The sequence below is a fragment of the Diorhabda sublineata genome, chromosome 2, assembly GCF_026230105.1.
Source record: "Diorhabda sublineata isolate icDioSubl1.1 chromosome 2, icDioSubl1.1, whole genome shotgun sequence".
Lineage (NCBI taxonomy): Eukaryota > Metazoa > Arthropoda > Insecta > Coleoptera > Chrysomelidae > Diorhabda > Diorhabda sublineata.
The window spans coordinates 2633692-2649878 of NC_079475.1; the positions used below are offsets into that span (position 1 = coordinate 2633692).

General features: G+C 33.3%; 1 protein-coding gene across 1 annotated transcript in view; it reads right to left on the reverse strand.

Moving 5' to 3' along the window:
* Positions 1–16187, reverse strand: part of LOC130452676 (ATP-binding cassette sub-family C member 10) — a 176970-nt gene that overhangs the window by 11043 nt on the left and 149740 nt on the right. The window contains exons 14-17 of the mRNA XM_056792064.1: positions 13045–13300; positions 11712–11844; positions 9519–9692; positions 6077–6283 (exon numbers count right to left, since the gene is read on the reverse strand). Of these exons, the coding sequence (XP_056648042.1) occupies positions 6077–6283; positions 9519–9692; positions 11712–11844; positions 13045–13300 (770 nt within the window). The remainder of the gene's footprint in view (positions 1–6076; positions 6284–9518; positions 9693–11711; positions 11845–13044; positions 13301–16187) is intronic.

The following is a 16187-nucleotide window of genomic DNA, read 5'->3' on the forward strand; positions in this document are numbered from 1 at the left end:
AAATAAAAATTAAGTTGAAAGAGTGGTGTAGCACTTTTGGAACAAATATCGCATCAACATATCAACAAGAAATACAAAATTACATTCAGAAGTAGGTTCAAACTTGTGCGACATAGCCAGGAGTTTCTCTTTATGGGTCGTCAGGAACAAATGATTGTTTTTTGGTCGGGAGAATCGATTTTTGGGGGTTACGAGCCCTAGTCAGTAAACAATTTGATTGTTTACACCGCCATAATTTATTATCTAAAATTACGGGGTTTCTGATGAAGTCTGGTAAATCTTCTATCGAATATTTCCGTTTTTGAATATTAGAAAAATATTTATTAGAACCAAATTTATAGGCAAAGTAGTCTAAAAAAATTCAAAAAATAGCTAATTTTTCTTTCAATCTGTCGTGTTTCTGCCTGAGCAAATTCTATTGAATCAATTTTGAAGAAAATATTTTTTCTTTGAAAACTAGCCCTCATACGTAGGAAAACAAAAATTTAATATGAAAATGACACTTTTATTTGTTTATAGGCCATTCGTGCAAAGAATTGCAAATTCGCAAAACGCAGTTTGAAGTAATAATGCGAAACTTTTTGAATAAGTGGAATGAATAACGTTGTGTACAAGACACATACCTGATGAACTAATAAATAAATTACTGATAACAGCCCTTAAATTATTAATCAACAGTACAGTTTTTCAAGACACTGTATTCGTGTGGTGGTAAGTTGAATATATAATATAGAAATGCTGTTTACATTGTACTTTGATATGCAAAGTTTTATTAGTTGAAATAGCCCAAAACGGTCGGGAATATACAAATTTTGCAGTCAAGAATTACTATAGTCATAGAACTAATGTAGTAAGGTTTGTCTTAAGTTCAAGTAGCACTTTTTGAGATAGACATGCCGAAAGACGACACCTTGTTTTGGGGTAACAGTAAAAATAAAATTTTTCTACAAAACTTTCTTCGTGAATATATTTTCAAGAACTGTAAAAAATGAGGGCCAGTGCTGCTAATGGAATACCTTGGCAGTCTAACACGGAAACGGTAATTTAAATATATAACAAGATGAGAACATAGAAGAAGCAGATTCAAGAATAATTTTACAACACCAATCACGTTTGATGATAATCGCTACGAACAAAAATTTTATGAGTACAAAACAATAATGGAGGTCTTTCCCTTGTCAAACTACAAGCAAGTTAATATATTGAACACTGATCATATTCGGATAAATCCGCAGCATACATCAAAAAATTAATGTTCTATATCCACCAAAAAGTGAATTGGTACCGAATAAAAAATGTGTAACAAAATATTGTATTTGCAAAGCAGCTGACTACCTTGCATTTCATTCTGCGCTTGTAAAACTTATGAAAACCGTTGCAACTTGTAAATAATGTAAAAAGATTAATATTGAAAGCTAACTAAAAATATTGTTGAAAAATAATACTACAATATAATTTATTTTGTGACAAATAAATATTTCATATACATAGAAGCGAAATGGAATCGGTTAAGAAAATGTAGTAATAACTTGTGTAAGATGTTATTAAAAAATGCAAAAGCAATTAACAAGTGTTGTTTAATTGATATTTGGAAAAATATGTATGCTTCAGACTCCCAAAGAAAACGGTCGCTTAGATCGTTGATTCACGTGCGGCGGCACTTCAAGTGAGGGATAAAAAGTTGTCTTTTAATATGTGGAATAAAATGTTTTTTTTTTCGAAAATGTTTGGCCTTTGCACGAATGGTCTATAAATAAACACATAAAAGTACAATTTTCCTATTAAAATTTTGTCTTCCAAGTGCTATAAAACTATTTCAAATGCTTGAAAATGTACGATTGAGGGCTAGTTTTGAAGGGAAAAATATTTTCTTTAAAATGATCTCAATAGTATTTGCTCAGGCCGAAATTCAACCGATTAAAAGAGAAATCAGCTCATTTTTGCATTTTTTTAGACTACTTTGCCTATAACTCTGGTTCTAATATTTTTCCAAAATTCAAAAACGGAAATAATCTTTAGAAGATTTACAACCAGAATGTTTCATCGGAAACTCTGTAACCATTGTAGATAATAAATTATGGCTGTTTAGACAATTAAATTGTTAATAACAAAAAACTGACCAGGGTGCCGACTTCGCAACCCCCAAAAATTAAAAAGAAATGTATGAGAATCTAATTAAAATCCATTTAACGTTAAGCTAACATTTTATTTAAATTCATTGGGGAATGCAAGTTAGAACTATAATCCAGCTAGTTGCCTCTCCTCTGTTAGGTAGTCACGCACTTGTCATCGGACGAAGCACACGTACGTGTCGGACTGACCGGATTTTTCAAGGGTGATTAAAAACATTGATTCAAATGGATCATCGCATCGTACATATCGGAGATTGGAAATGCCTAGAAGGTGAATTCATTCCGAATCATCCGTACGGTGTGTCAACAGTATCAGGAATTCTCTCCTGTCAGCAAGCAATACCCACACTGTACATTCGACAAAAATCAAAATTTTTATAATAAACGAAATCAAAAACCAACCTCATAAAACTTCCACAGCGACAAAATGCAAATCAAACTCACGACTGGCGAGAGAGCGATCCGTCCGCTGCATCCGATGACGACAAGTAACTACCTTTACTCAACCTAAGGGACCTGTTCCTATCTGTACTTGAACTACCCCTGGGGTAAAATACACGGATGTAGCCAGGGTTTAGTTTTTTTTGTGGTAGGAGTTGGTTTGAATATACTTACTCTATATTTTCATCGGAAAAATTACGGCATAGGTATTTATAAAGTTCTTAACATTAAATGAAATGGTTAAATTAATTTCGTTCCTCTGCGCTAAATCTAAAACCATTAAAGAAGAAATCTTCGACTTTTTCTTTTAAATATATCCATCTGCATCTATTCCATAGTGAATGTTCATGAGTCTGTTTTCACTTGTAATGTTCCGTAAATAGTTTTTCAGTCTCCTTAGGCTCAAGAAATACCTTTCTGGGGTAACAGTGGATACAGGAATGGTAGTCAAGATTTGTAATACTATGTAAATATTAGGATAAAGATTTTTATCGCACAGTAGTTGATACAAGACCAATTACCAAGAACTGTGTCAGACTCTCCTTGTATTTCGAGCGTTGTCCTCTGCGCATGGCGTAAGTGTATGGGCAAAGTGAGTACAGAAGGGTGTGGGGGTGCGATAGTAAGAGAGTTGTTGGTCTGGCGTCAACATGACTTTCGTCGTGCTGGGGTTTGGTCTGGGGTGCAGGGGCTCACCGAAATACAAGGAAAGTTCTAGATCACTCGAAAGTGATCCAGAACTCTCTTTGTATCAACTACTTCGCACATATTTTGGCATTTCAAACTAAATTTTAGGGTAGGGGTAGGTACTTTTCATCACTATTTTCCATACTTCAAGTTCTGCTTTAACCACTGAATATGTTGCTTTCAAGAAGCAGTGACGAGTACATGGAAATTGCCTCTTCAATTTCAAAACGGCAGTAAAATTTAAAGGTAGCACACCAGATAATGCTGATACTTACTTTACTATACGATGTTTGGTAAACCTTTCAAGCAATTGTTGAATTGTATGATCAAGAAATGGAATGAACAAATTAATTTTGTAATACTTGTATATATCCGATACAGGAACGAACATTCGTTCTATTTAAGTGTCTTCCGGCGAGGCGTGACATTCGCAGTATACCACAATTTTCTTCCAGTGATATATTTGCGTCTTTTTAAAGATAACGATATTCGACATCAGTGTTGTTTCTCAGGAGTTGAAGGACATCATCTACATGTTTGAATACCGTGATGAGATCTGTCAATTGTTTGTAATTAGTTCATAACTTTTTGATGAATCATCACAAAATCCGAAGATCGAAGTGTACTTAGCAATTGGGCGGCTGGTTGCAACGTTTCCTTACTGTGATTAAATTGGGGTTATATGGAATCTTTTGTTCATGTTCGTGGATCCCCCACCGTGTTTCACATATTGAGAGCAAGTCTTTCTGGTTACCGTAGCTCTTCAAGCTCTCGAATATTTTTTCCAACAAAGCAGTGCGTTGACAGAACGTCGAAAATAGGAACCAAAATACTGCACAATCCCAAAGCAATTTCGGACATTTGCTGATGAACATGAATCAGCAATAGCAAGGTTGAGAGAGGATGGTACAATGTACGTAAAGAGAACATAAGCTTGAGCACCGTGCAACTACCCACTCATAGCTACAGCCCCATCGCAACTTTGACCAACCACATGAGAGCATTCAAGTAATGGTTCTGTAAAAATAAGAATATCAAGGACACTCAAGGATTATCTCTTTAAGTCTATGGTGTTTATTATCTGTAAAATCAACATATCGAATATAAATGAGACTTATCGATGTTGGTGGTTTCGTCAGCCAGAATCACAGATAGTTTGGCGTTCTTTACTTCTTCAATTATTTTATGTTGAATTAATTCAGCACAGTCAATTATTTTGTTTTGGATCTGAGGGCTTGTGTACAGGGCACTCTTCTGTGAAGTATTCAAATTCTCAGCCAGATCTTTATCTGCAGACTCAGCCGCAAACCGCAAAGGGCTCTAAAATTACCATCTTTCTGCGGTGGTTGTTCAGGTTCTGGTGTAATTTGTATGCGCCCTGAATCGATTTTACCTCTCAAGATGCTTTGTTTGCCGGAAATATAATTGCTTTTATGATGGGGATTAGTTTCTTTCGGTTCTCCTCTTTTAGTCTTTCAGAAGACAGATGTTCAGTGACCGAAAAAGCCTCCGAAAACATTACTTTAAGAAAGTTATCTGCCAGTTCTCTATTTCGCTTTTGGTATTCTGATTTCGCATGATCTTCAAATACTTCTAGGGAATTTTTCATTTACAAAAAGGTTCGGTTACCAGCTGGCCGATACTTTGGTGACCGCCTTTACCTTCATCAAGCGAACGTACCATTACCACGCAAACTCTGCAGAATGCTCCACTTTTAAATCCCGAATAGACAATCAGGGGAATCTCTCTATCTATTTCAATTGAAAGCGCAAGTTTCGTTTTGTGGAAATAGAAAACTTTGTGTGTTCCATGGCGTCTTCAGAATTTGGACTTTTAAGTATTCATCCAAGATTTTTTCTTGATTCGCGTATTCGGTATTTTGATTGAGGTCGAGGGTCCACTTGTCATCGCAGTCTTCTTATCAGCACGTAACACTCCACTTGGCTCCGCTCGTGGTGAAAGATATACTCAAAACCTATCCAATTTAATAGACAACATGCAAAGTGTTTTTTGGGTTGGTTAGATGCGGTTTAGTTTTCAAAAGTAACACTTGTGATACTTTTAATATAGTTAGAACTGTTGCCGCTCTCCTAAAAACTGTTTTGTTAGTTACGTGAACCTAAGAAACTATATTAGAACAAGTGACAAACAATGAAATTTTAGTGATTCCAAATTCAGAAACTGAAGTGAACATCTAAATGTGCTTCGGACCGCTACTTAAAAGTAAATCATCTATCAATTATTAAAATTTCAAAAATTGTAGTATTCAAATGGAATTTTCTCAAGTGATACACAAATTAAAAAAGGAAAATCAGTAATATTACCAAAAATAGATTTTATGTTTCTAAATAATCAAATACACAAATCTCCAAACCCAAGTAAAATAATTTTGAAAAACTGATATAAATAAAACCGCTAAAAACAAAACCAATTCACGAAATACAAAATCCGAAAAGCCATGTATCAATTGGACTATTTTCAATAATAATAATATTTTTGTGACTAATTCAATACTTTGGTTAACTAGGGAATACATAGGAGAACTTTTAAGAAAATTGAAGAAATTGAACTTAAAGAAAGAACAGGAACCGAAATACAATCTCTGATATTTTTCATTCCTAGGGATGGAGGAGTTACATGAATCTAGATTATTCTCAAAAATTCTTTAAAATTAAAAAAAATCATGCCCATAGGTGTACAAGTGGTCCCCAAGTAAAACAAATATTATTGATGAATAATTTCTTTTTAAAAACATCCTTGGCCAGATAGAAATTTCGGCATTAGCTTGGGTTAGTTGTTCCATATAATTTAATTACCTGAATCTGCAATGTCGTACTGATGTTGAATAACAGCTATTAAACTGACTCCAGTAATAATAACCACGCCGATAAATTGCAGTCTTATTCCTAACCAACGAGCCGCAGCTTGACTTGCGAATTGGGCTTTGAGGTTAGCTTCGAGATTTTCGTCATTATCTTGTTTGAATTTTTGAACAGCTCTCATTGCTCTAATTGTTGTAAGACCTGCAAATAACAAATTTTTGTCATTTCTGTAAACGTGAAACCTGAAAAATATATCAGATAATTCTTCGTTTTACAAAAGATATACGTTCAATGCTGAAATAGATCAAGGAAAAGTAGATGATGTAGCAGTTCGATTTTGAATATACACGACGAGTTATCGAGACACAGGTCTCACTCTTTAACACGGTATTGTGACTATCTCCCCAAAACTTTCATCGGCATAAAGACAAATTTTTATATTCGAAAATTTTAATGTCTCCAAACATAACATGTTTTAGTTCTTTGTTAAGTAAAAATTCAAATATTTATTATAAAGCATTCGTTAAGTTTCTTTTGTAACTTACTCGGTACTCAGAATAGTTAAGAATTATGTTCTTATCATTTTGTTACTATTTAGTTGAGTTATTATTATTTTGTTTTTTAATATAATGGATTATGTTTATGTAAATATTTTGTTAAAACACATTAAAGAAGGGCGAAGTAACCCTTCCAGACTGTTAACTTGGCCTATAAAAACGTGCAAAATTGCCAGTCGGCAAAGTAATACCAAAGTCGAGGTAACTTTGCCAACTTTTTACTCTTTAAAAATTTTGTTTCAATTTTTTTTATACTAATTAATTATAAAACTATGTAGCCGAAGTATCAAATCTTCATATAGTTAAAATTTGTTTTATAATTCCCCGCAGAACCATGGATATTGAAAAAAACCATTTTGTGCAAACAGTCCAGTGATCACAACTCCTGGACCCACGAAAATTAGTTATGACGCTGATTTTCTGGATTTAAGTAGTTCTCAGTGTGCTTTATTGATACAGTAATCAAAATTCTGGCTGCTAAGCGATATATTTTTGTGTTTCGAAGGGATCAAAAATGTAGCTTAAGAAATCCATAAAAAAGATTTCCTGTGATTTTTCCTTAAGAGCTGTCATTTCTTTGTAAAATGCGCTCAAACTTCGAGGTTACAATCATACTAAAAAGATTTCTTGCCACGCAGAATCTGAGAGAAATTACGTCACCAGCTGAAGAAGAAACTGCTGAATCTCCTCGAAAAGTCAACATTTCGAGACAAATGAAAATGAATTTTAATCGTTAGAGTTTCAACTGCACCTGCAAAAAAAACGAATGGAATTGTTTTATGCTGATTGCCTGGGTGAACACATGTGTCTGTGACTCTGCTGCACCCAGCAGCAGCACCTTGCTTGAAGTCGTTAATTAAATGATAACCTTTAAAATTATACCTTTGAACTCACTCTGTGATAGCAAAAAAAATACTTTTATTAATGTGAGATTTTTTTATAGTTGACTATACTTTTTTATAAGTTGTTGGATACCAACCATTTTCGCAAAATAATGAGAAAACTAAAGCATACAAGTTGTCAAGCATTAATATCATCCCCATATCATACCTTTGGTTTCCCATCAAAAATTTGAAAACTCGCCAAATCACGCATCACCTTCTATATAGATATCCATTACAAAAAAAACCTCTTTCTACTGGGAGAGTTTTTTCAACACATCAGCCAAAGATTCTACGGGTGTAGAGGGCACCGTCGGAGCAAAACAGACAGACATCTTAGTGCACATGTAAAGTATAATTATTGCATAGAAATTGTGAAAAAAAAATAGTGAAAATGCCAGAAAAAGACCTAAGGGAGTCCTTCAAGGTAAAAAGTTAATTGTTTCTTTTTTTAGTACGTGTCGTAGCCAGCAACAAAATACTCTTTGATTAGTGAAAGGTTGAATTGTTTGTTATTGCTTTAATAGCGATTTTCTTCGATAAATATGAGAATGAAGGAGACTTTCTTGACGAGTTTGATGTAAATATTCATATCAAGTGTAGTCCAGAGTCTCAAGTCGTGAATAAGGCTTTGCTATAAAATTTGGTTAGCAGTTTAGTTTAGTGGGCAGGAGAAACAGGAGCTGCTATATATTTATAATTTAATGATGGGATTATACGATGTTAAACAGTGATATTGATAAGCCAACTAAATTTGACTCTGTAGCTCTTTCACAAAATTTTACACGCTTTTACTGGTTGCGATACAACTTTTTGTTTTTTCAAGAGAGGTAAGAAAGGTGTTTGTCAAGTCGATTGAACAAAAATTAAAAGTTGAATATAATCTCAGAGAAGCTCTTGAAGGTTTGACAGTGTATAGTGGAAAATGGAGTGAATGCAGTTCTTACTTTATATAATGCGTCTCGTAATGTATCTGACCTCGATTTGTATAGATATACATGTTTTTTCAAAGGCTGTTGTTGAGAAAAATGTGGTCAATCTAGGGTCTCTTCCTCCAACCTCAGATTCAGCTTAATAGCATTGCTCAAGAGTGTACTTCCTGGATCAAGAATCGCACTCAAATATCACCCAAGATCAAGTAAAATGGGGATGGGAAATTTTAAAAATGATTTTTTGTGTACTTGCAAGAAAGCTGGGTGGGTCGTGTTTACAAAATTCATGCACGAATCTGATTCCTGTTGACTTGGGGGAAGAATTTTTTGACGGAGAGATAAGTCCTGCAGTAGAAGACTGTAAAGACACCCTGACGAGCACGGAATTCCTTTTGGAAGAAATGTTCGAGAGTGATGATGAAATCGACTAAATTTTTAATATTTTCTATATTTTTTGATAAATCACAAGAATAGCGTTTTTAAGGATTATCCCTATCCCACATTTAAGTTTAGAGTACTTACAAACAATCAAGATTTTAAAAAAGGATTTCTGGAATTTTAGAGTTTTTTGTAATTTAGGAAAAATCATATTTGAGCTTCTTCGAAGGTAATTTCCTTCTCGGCATTTTTTTTCGAAAATTTACCTCTAAATTTCAAGAGTAATCCGTAAAAAATGCACTGTTGAAAAAAACCAGTAACAAATTCGCTTTTTGTAATTTTGAGATTAAGAAAAAATCACAGGAAACCCTTTTTGTAGAAAATTACTTGAATTACATTTCACTTTTCTCGAAATTCGGCATAGATTCTGAGTTATTTGCAAAATTAGAAATTTTTAAAGACACAAAAATATATCGCTTAGCCAAAATTTTTATGTATCGATATATCGATATTATCGACTTTATTGAAAAATGGATTGGTTACTGTTGATACTAGATTTTCAGTTACTCTTATACTCATACTACAAAGCCATCCAAATTAAAATGAATATGTGAATATATGAATGAAGTTTGATAGATTGAATCGAATTACTTGTTGACTATAAAATATACAGAATGAGTCTATTTACCTTGTAATGTTTCACTGAAATGGTTATATATAGGTGAAAGTGTTACGCTTGATATTCTTTTGAGTTCTCTTGACGTTATTCTGTACTGATTCAATAACCACGTATAAACCGGAATTAATGGAATTAGAAATACGCATATCCATGGTAGACCATACATAGTTACACAAACTGATCCTGAAAATTACAAAAATCACTTTTCTGTTATTATAAAATCATTTTTATTTTATTTGTCTACCTTTCCTAAATATCGATACCTTAATCTGCAAATGTCTTAAATCTAAAAAATGCCAAAAATGAGTTACTGGTACCATTGTGTTCCGTAAAAAATGCTGCGCGGCCACCGTAGCGAAGAAATATTTTAAATACAACAAACAGTGTAAATGTGAAATGGCGGACAGGAAAATTTCAAGTCGAGTCAATATTTTTATTATTTTATGAGTTATATTGTTGATTTTTTGAATATTTATGAAATTTAAATATTATTCTTAATTATTTGTTGGAGAAAGTTAATGTTCCAACAGTAAAATAGGCGACCAAGACAATATTTTTATTTTGTCACAAGAAGAAGAAAAAGATGATAACATTGATGAAGTAAGCGACCAAGACAATATGTTTATTTTGCCACAGAAGGAGCAGAAAAAGATATAAAATGAAGGAGTAAGCGACCAAGACAATATTTTTATTTTGTCACAAGAAGGAGAAGAAAAAGATAATAACATTGATGAAGTAAGCGACCAAGACAATTTGTTTATTTTGCCACAAAAGGAGAAGAAAAAGATGATAACATTGATGGAGTAGGCGACCAAGACAATATGTTTATTTTGCCACAAAAGGAGAAGAAGATGATAACATTAATGGAGTAGGCGGCCAAGACAATATTTTTAATTTGGCATAAGAAGGAGAAGAAAAATATGATAACACTGATGAAGTAGGCGACCAAGATAAGGTTTTTATTATGTCTAATGAATTTGCGAACAGTGAAAATGTTTTTTGGACAAATGAAGACGTCTTTGACAAAGGCGCAATGTTACCTGAATATCACACTGTGGAAAATATAGATATGAATGAACCTATTCATAAACAAATCGGAAATAACCCAGAAAGCTCAGATGAATGATACAGTTGGGAGAAAGACTAGAAAGACGCGGCAGAGAAGAAAATAAAAAATGAAATCACGGTGCAACTATATGCCGGAAACATACAAGTTTTTAACAATTGATGAAAATGAGAGGCGTTTAATTTTTAACATATTTTGGAAATTGTGATGGAATGCGAAGCAATTATTTGTGCAACGCCTACAATGCCATGAAAACAAGAAAAAAAAGACATTTAAATTTTGCCAAAAAGTGATACCAATACTCATGTAAAAGTGAGTAAAACGATGTTCCTTAACACTTTATCTCTAGGGCCGGCAACTTTGAAATCTTGGGGGAAAAGTGTTTGCCCTATCCAGCCACCTGAAAGCCCCGTAAAGAGAAAGAAAAACGCAGCACTTATGAAAGCATGGTTTAGTTTTCGAAAACCCTTCCCAAGCTTCCTCACATTACTGCCGAGTAACTTCCGTATTCGAAGGAGTGATTTACCACCAAAAGCGACCTAAGGAAAGGATTAAATCCAAATTTAAAGGGTACATACTTTTTGAGTACAAAAAAAATAATTTAAAAAGTATGCATTTTTCGAAGAAAGTTTTTAGACAAAAGTATAGGGTGTTCTATTTAAAATAACAAAGTTATAGTCGATTTCCGGTTCCACTGGAAGTCGGCCATCTTTGAAAATATGTTAGTTAAAAACATCGTATCCGAAAACCCAAACGTAGAAATTTTCATGATTTTACTATAAGTAATTTGTCATAAACAGATAGTTTTAACTCGTCATGGGACACCCTGTATAAGTCCCAATACCAATACCAAATAACAAAAAGTTGAAGCCTACAATTGATTCTACCTATCACCATTTTTACTACTCTTAGCCGCACTTATACAAATCAAAGAAATGAACGTACTTAGTTACAATTAGATTAAGAAAAAGCAAACTCTACTAAATTTTATATTCAATCTAAAATACTAGTAACTGCTGCTTATACTTGAAAAATATAGCTAGAAAATAGCTATTCCTCATGAATAGATACAACATGAATTTTAACTCCAAAAATATCATAAAGGAGACAAAACAATTTCTTTTTTGAATACTCACCAATTAATCCGAATAATTGAGCCAAAAAAATATTTAGAATAAATGGTAATGAGTCATCAACAGTGTATGTATCACTGGAAAATCTGTTTATAATTCTTCCTATTGGAGTGACATCAAAAAACGAGCTTCTGGTCTAAAAAAATTGATTAATTAGTTACACATAGATCAATATGAAAATCCTGTTTGAAAATAGGAGGTTCAAGATGAAACACAAAATGGTTTATTATTACTTAGATAACTTGAAAGGTGAGAAATATAGCACAAATTTCCAAACAATTTGTTTGTTAGTTATTGTTTCGAAGAACCCTAGAGCAGGTAGAATTTAATACTTTCGTGGAACAGAGTTGGCACTCACTTTGCCTATCACTGTCCATTTGTTTTTTGTTCGGGACTCTGATAGGACCAGGAGTTATAGAAATTGTTGAGAACATCTTCGATCCACCACGCATTCAATTCTTTCACAGATTGCAATAAAAACGTCCGACCGCATCCATTTGGAAAATGACCAATAGAAATCGGCTTTTAACGACATTTTATTTAAAAATAAATGCTGTTTATTTAACAGCTAGCAATAATTAGACTAATATAATGTAATGTTTTGCGTATTTATTTAAACTTTTTCTATTCGTAAGGTGAATTTACGTATAAATAGCACTTAAACAATTTCTGTAATTACTTTTACTATTTCGTTCTTTTCGTTACGACTATTCATTTAAAACTGACTTACTTAGCAACATAAACATATTTATAGATCAGAAATAAAATTCTACAAAGCTGTAGAACTAGAAACCACCAAACTAGACTACTGTGTTCAATTGAATCAATCAATGAATGGTGATTGAGTCGTTTTCTACTAGTACAGGTTGGCTTCATCGAAATGGCAATTTTCCATTACTGGGGAACGCCTATCGTCTAATGAGGCCAAGCATAACTTTTGAAGAAACCCCAAATTAACAAGCAAACAGAAACAATGTTGTACAGGTTCAAGAGTTGTTACAAAATATTATATAACGTTCAGCAGATTGTTGATATGGTTCTTAAAGAACCAGAAAACGTGTCAGATGGGAGTAAAGGTTAAAATTTTTTGTTTTGGGATAATACCAGAGTCATTAGAATCTGCTAGCTCAACTTCGGTTGAAGTGTCTGATGATGAGTCCGAAGATTCTTTGCTCCCTAATCCAATATAAAAACTAAGTTAACAAAAAACACGTAGTTTTAGATTAGTTTTCTGTAGGTTAATTTTAGATTAGGCTAAAATACTTACATCTAAATATGACAAGCACGTGCTAGAAAAAACTATAATAGTTTCCATTAATAGAGTACATATACTTACTTTCACCACTGTCCGTAGCAACATTTTATGGAATTTGATCGCAGCCCTTATTCCACCATAGGCAAATATAAATGCCCTCAACAATGTGAATAATGTGTTAATACACACAAATTCGATGTAAACCTTTAAAAATGTTGTCATGTTAGTGGAAATCGTCCAATACAGGTTTTCATCCCTAATACTAGTTACTTCATGATATAATGTAAAGTTAGTAGTGGAATTCTGAGATGTATCTGTTACTCCGTTGGCTAGCCACCTAAAAAAATTCGAAGAGTAATTCAGGAAACTGAGACCTTTTTATTGAAAGAACGTGACGTTTATCGATATCTCTGACTGCTTGCAACTGCAATGAGTAAAAAGAATCGGTCTAGTGGGACCTAATTGAATGTGGTAATGACAATATCGTGCCTCCTTACGAACTGTTGTTGCTCGGCTAGACCCTAGTAAATTGATGGATTATGCTTGCTATTTGAAATATTAAGTCATCAGAAATTTCGATAATGATACATATTTGTCAATGTTCATAACCGGAGCAATAAGATATGGTAGAGATAAAGAGGGAGCAATCATGGAGACCAACTAATTTGTAATTTCTGGAACCGTTGGCGATATTCATACTGAATACACTGTTTACACCAAAACTACACCAACACTGTCGGACGCGCATTGCGATAACCAAGTTAACGCCTCTATGAACATATATCTTCAATTATGCACTTTTTCGTTCAACTAATTGTGCTGTTTTAGCTGCATATATTATCATTTTTACCCTTTTTTCATTTACTTCCATAAATCTCCAATTTTTTCATTTTCTATTTTAAATCTTCAATTCTGCACTTTTCATTCAACTGAATGTGCTGTTTTAGCTACATATATAATCATTTTCACTCTTCTTTCATAAATCATCATTTCTGCACTTTTTCGTTCAACCTTTCTTCAGTTTCTAAGATAAATTTTCTATTTGCATTTTTTCGTTCAACTAAATGTTCTATTTTAGTTGCATATATTATAATTTTTACTCTTTTAACATTTAGTCCTGTTTTATATACCAAATATATAATCATTTTTACTCTTCTTTCATAAATCTTCAATTTGCACTTTTTCGTTCAACTAAATGTGCTGTTTTAGCTACATATATAATCATTTTTACTCTTCTTTCATAAATCATCATTACTGCACTTTTTCGTTCAACTAAAGGTGCTGTTTTACTTGCATATATTATAATTTTTACTCTTTTTTTATTTTTTTTTTCATAAATTTTTATTTCTGCATTTTCTCGTTCAACTAAATGTGCTGTTTTAGCTACATATATAATCATTTTCACTCTTCTTTCATAATCATAGTCCAGATGTAAGAGTAGCTTAATAGGGACAAAGGGCCAATTCTTTTCAGCACACTCTATTACAGTTTAGTAATTAAGGAATGAACGTGAGGATTCCCGCTGTAATTAATTTTTTACGGGAGAAGGTTTATTAGTTTAATTTAATGGTGAGTCAAGTCATTAGGTTTTAGTTTATCTTCAATCTCTGAAGACGATAACTTGGTTATCGAAACGTGCGTCAGACAGTGTAATGTGAGTGTTCGTGTAAACAGTGGAAATCATCTAACATCAGGCAACAAAGCAAGGTTGATAGAATGGAAATAGTAGAACCATTCACCATAGAGATGAAACGCGAAATACGCAAATGAAAATTAATAAAAGTGGAAGAGAAAAGTAACAGTAGTAACACAGTAGAAACATTAAACATGGGTAAGCAACAGCTGCATAAAATGATCTGCCGATTGATGAGGAGAATTTGGGATGAAGAGCGGTCACCAGATGGTTACAAAGCTCTATAAGAGAGGTGACAAATCCTAATGCGAGAACTACAGGAGCATAACATTACTGTATGTGACCTACGAAGTTTTGACCAGAAACAAACTGGGACCAAGTCATAACCAAGAAGTCGTTGAATTTCAAGGAGGCTTTAGGAAGGGGCGATGCACTGCGGACAAAATTTTTACCTTCAAAACAATAAAGATTAATACTAGTAAGATCAATATCTACTGTCCATAGATTATAAACTAAACTTACGATATAATAAAGAGGATAAACTTATATGAGGCTTTTTTGGTATTTCAAGAAAAGAATTATGAAAGAGACTTGGAATAAAGTTTAGATAAATTTTATTGTCTGAAAGGCTATCGAAAATTCTTGAGGTAAAAGAGGGCTGAAGCAAAAGGACATGTTTACTTTTCAACCTAACCTTAAAAGTAATAAAAAGCGCAAATTCGGACACAAGCGTGAATCTATTACTGGAAATATTAAAGTTTATCACCCGTAGAAATTGGAAAGAAAACAGAATTTTCAGAATGGACAACGAGGAGTATCATTTGGAAAAAAGTTGAGACTTCTGACTATCTAGGAGTGCTGATTTCAAATACAGATGAAAGCACTAGAAAATCGGATAGCATAGAGTACTAGAGTAATAGAATAATACTCTGAAATCAAAAGCAATCTCGGAGGCAACAAACATAAAATGGAACAAAATAATGATTAAGCCGAATGTATTTTATGGGTGTAACTCCTGAGTACTAAACCAGAAGAGTGCAGAAAAATAGAAGGTCAGAGCACAAAGAGTCAAGTAGTTGGGGTGTGTTGAATGAATGCAAACAGAATTGTCAAATAGAGGGGAGGAAATTAGAAGAGGTTGGCGGAAAAAGAAATAGATAAGAGAGGTAACTTCAGATCGGATACATCCGATTCAAGAAGAGTAAGAATAACTGGATGGACAGAAAAAACAGATGATGACAGAAACAGATGGAGTTATATAATGTAGTAAAAGTAGTAGAGGAAGAACAAGACAGAGTGAGGAGGAATGAAGAGGTAGGCCGAAAAAGAAATGGATAAGAGAGGTAACGTCAGATTTGAGAAGAGTGATAATAACGGGATGGACCAAAAGAACAGATGACAGAAACAGATGGAGTGATATAATATAGGAAGGAGGAAGGAAAACAAAACAACTCAAAGAGTTCGAAATATATATTTTATAAATTTCTTTTAATTGTGAAAAGTTGCCATGGGCTGTAATTTAAATATATGTCATGTTCTTCATTGAGATTTAATTGGTAATGCTACGAATTATTATTCTACAAAAACGATC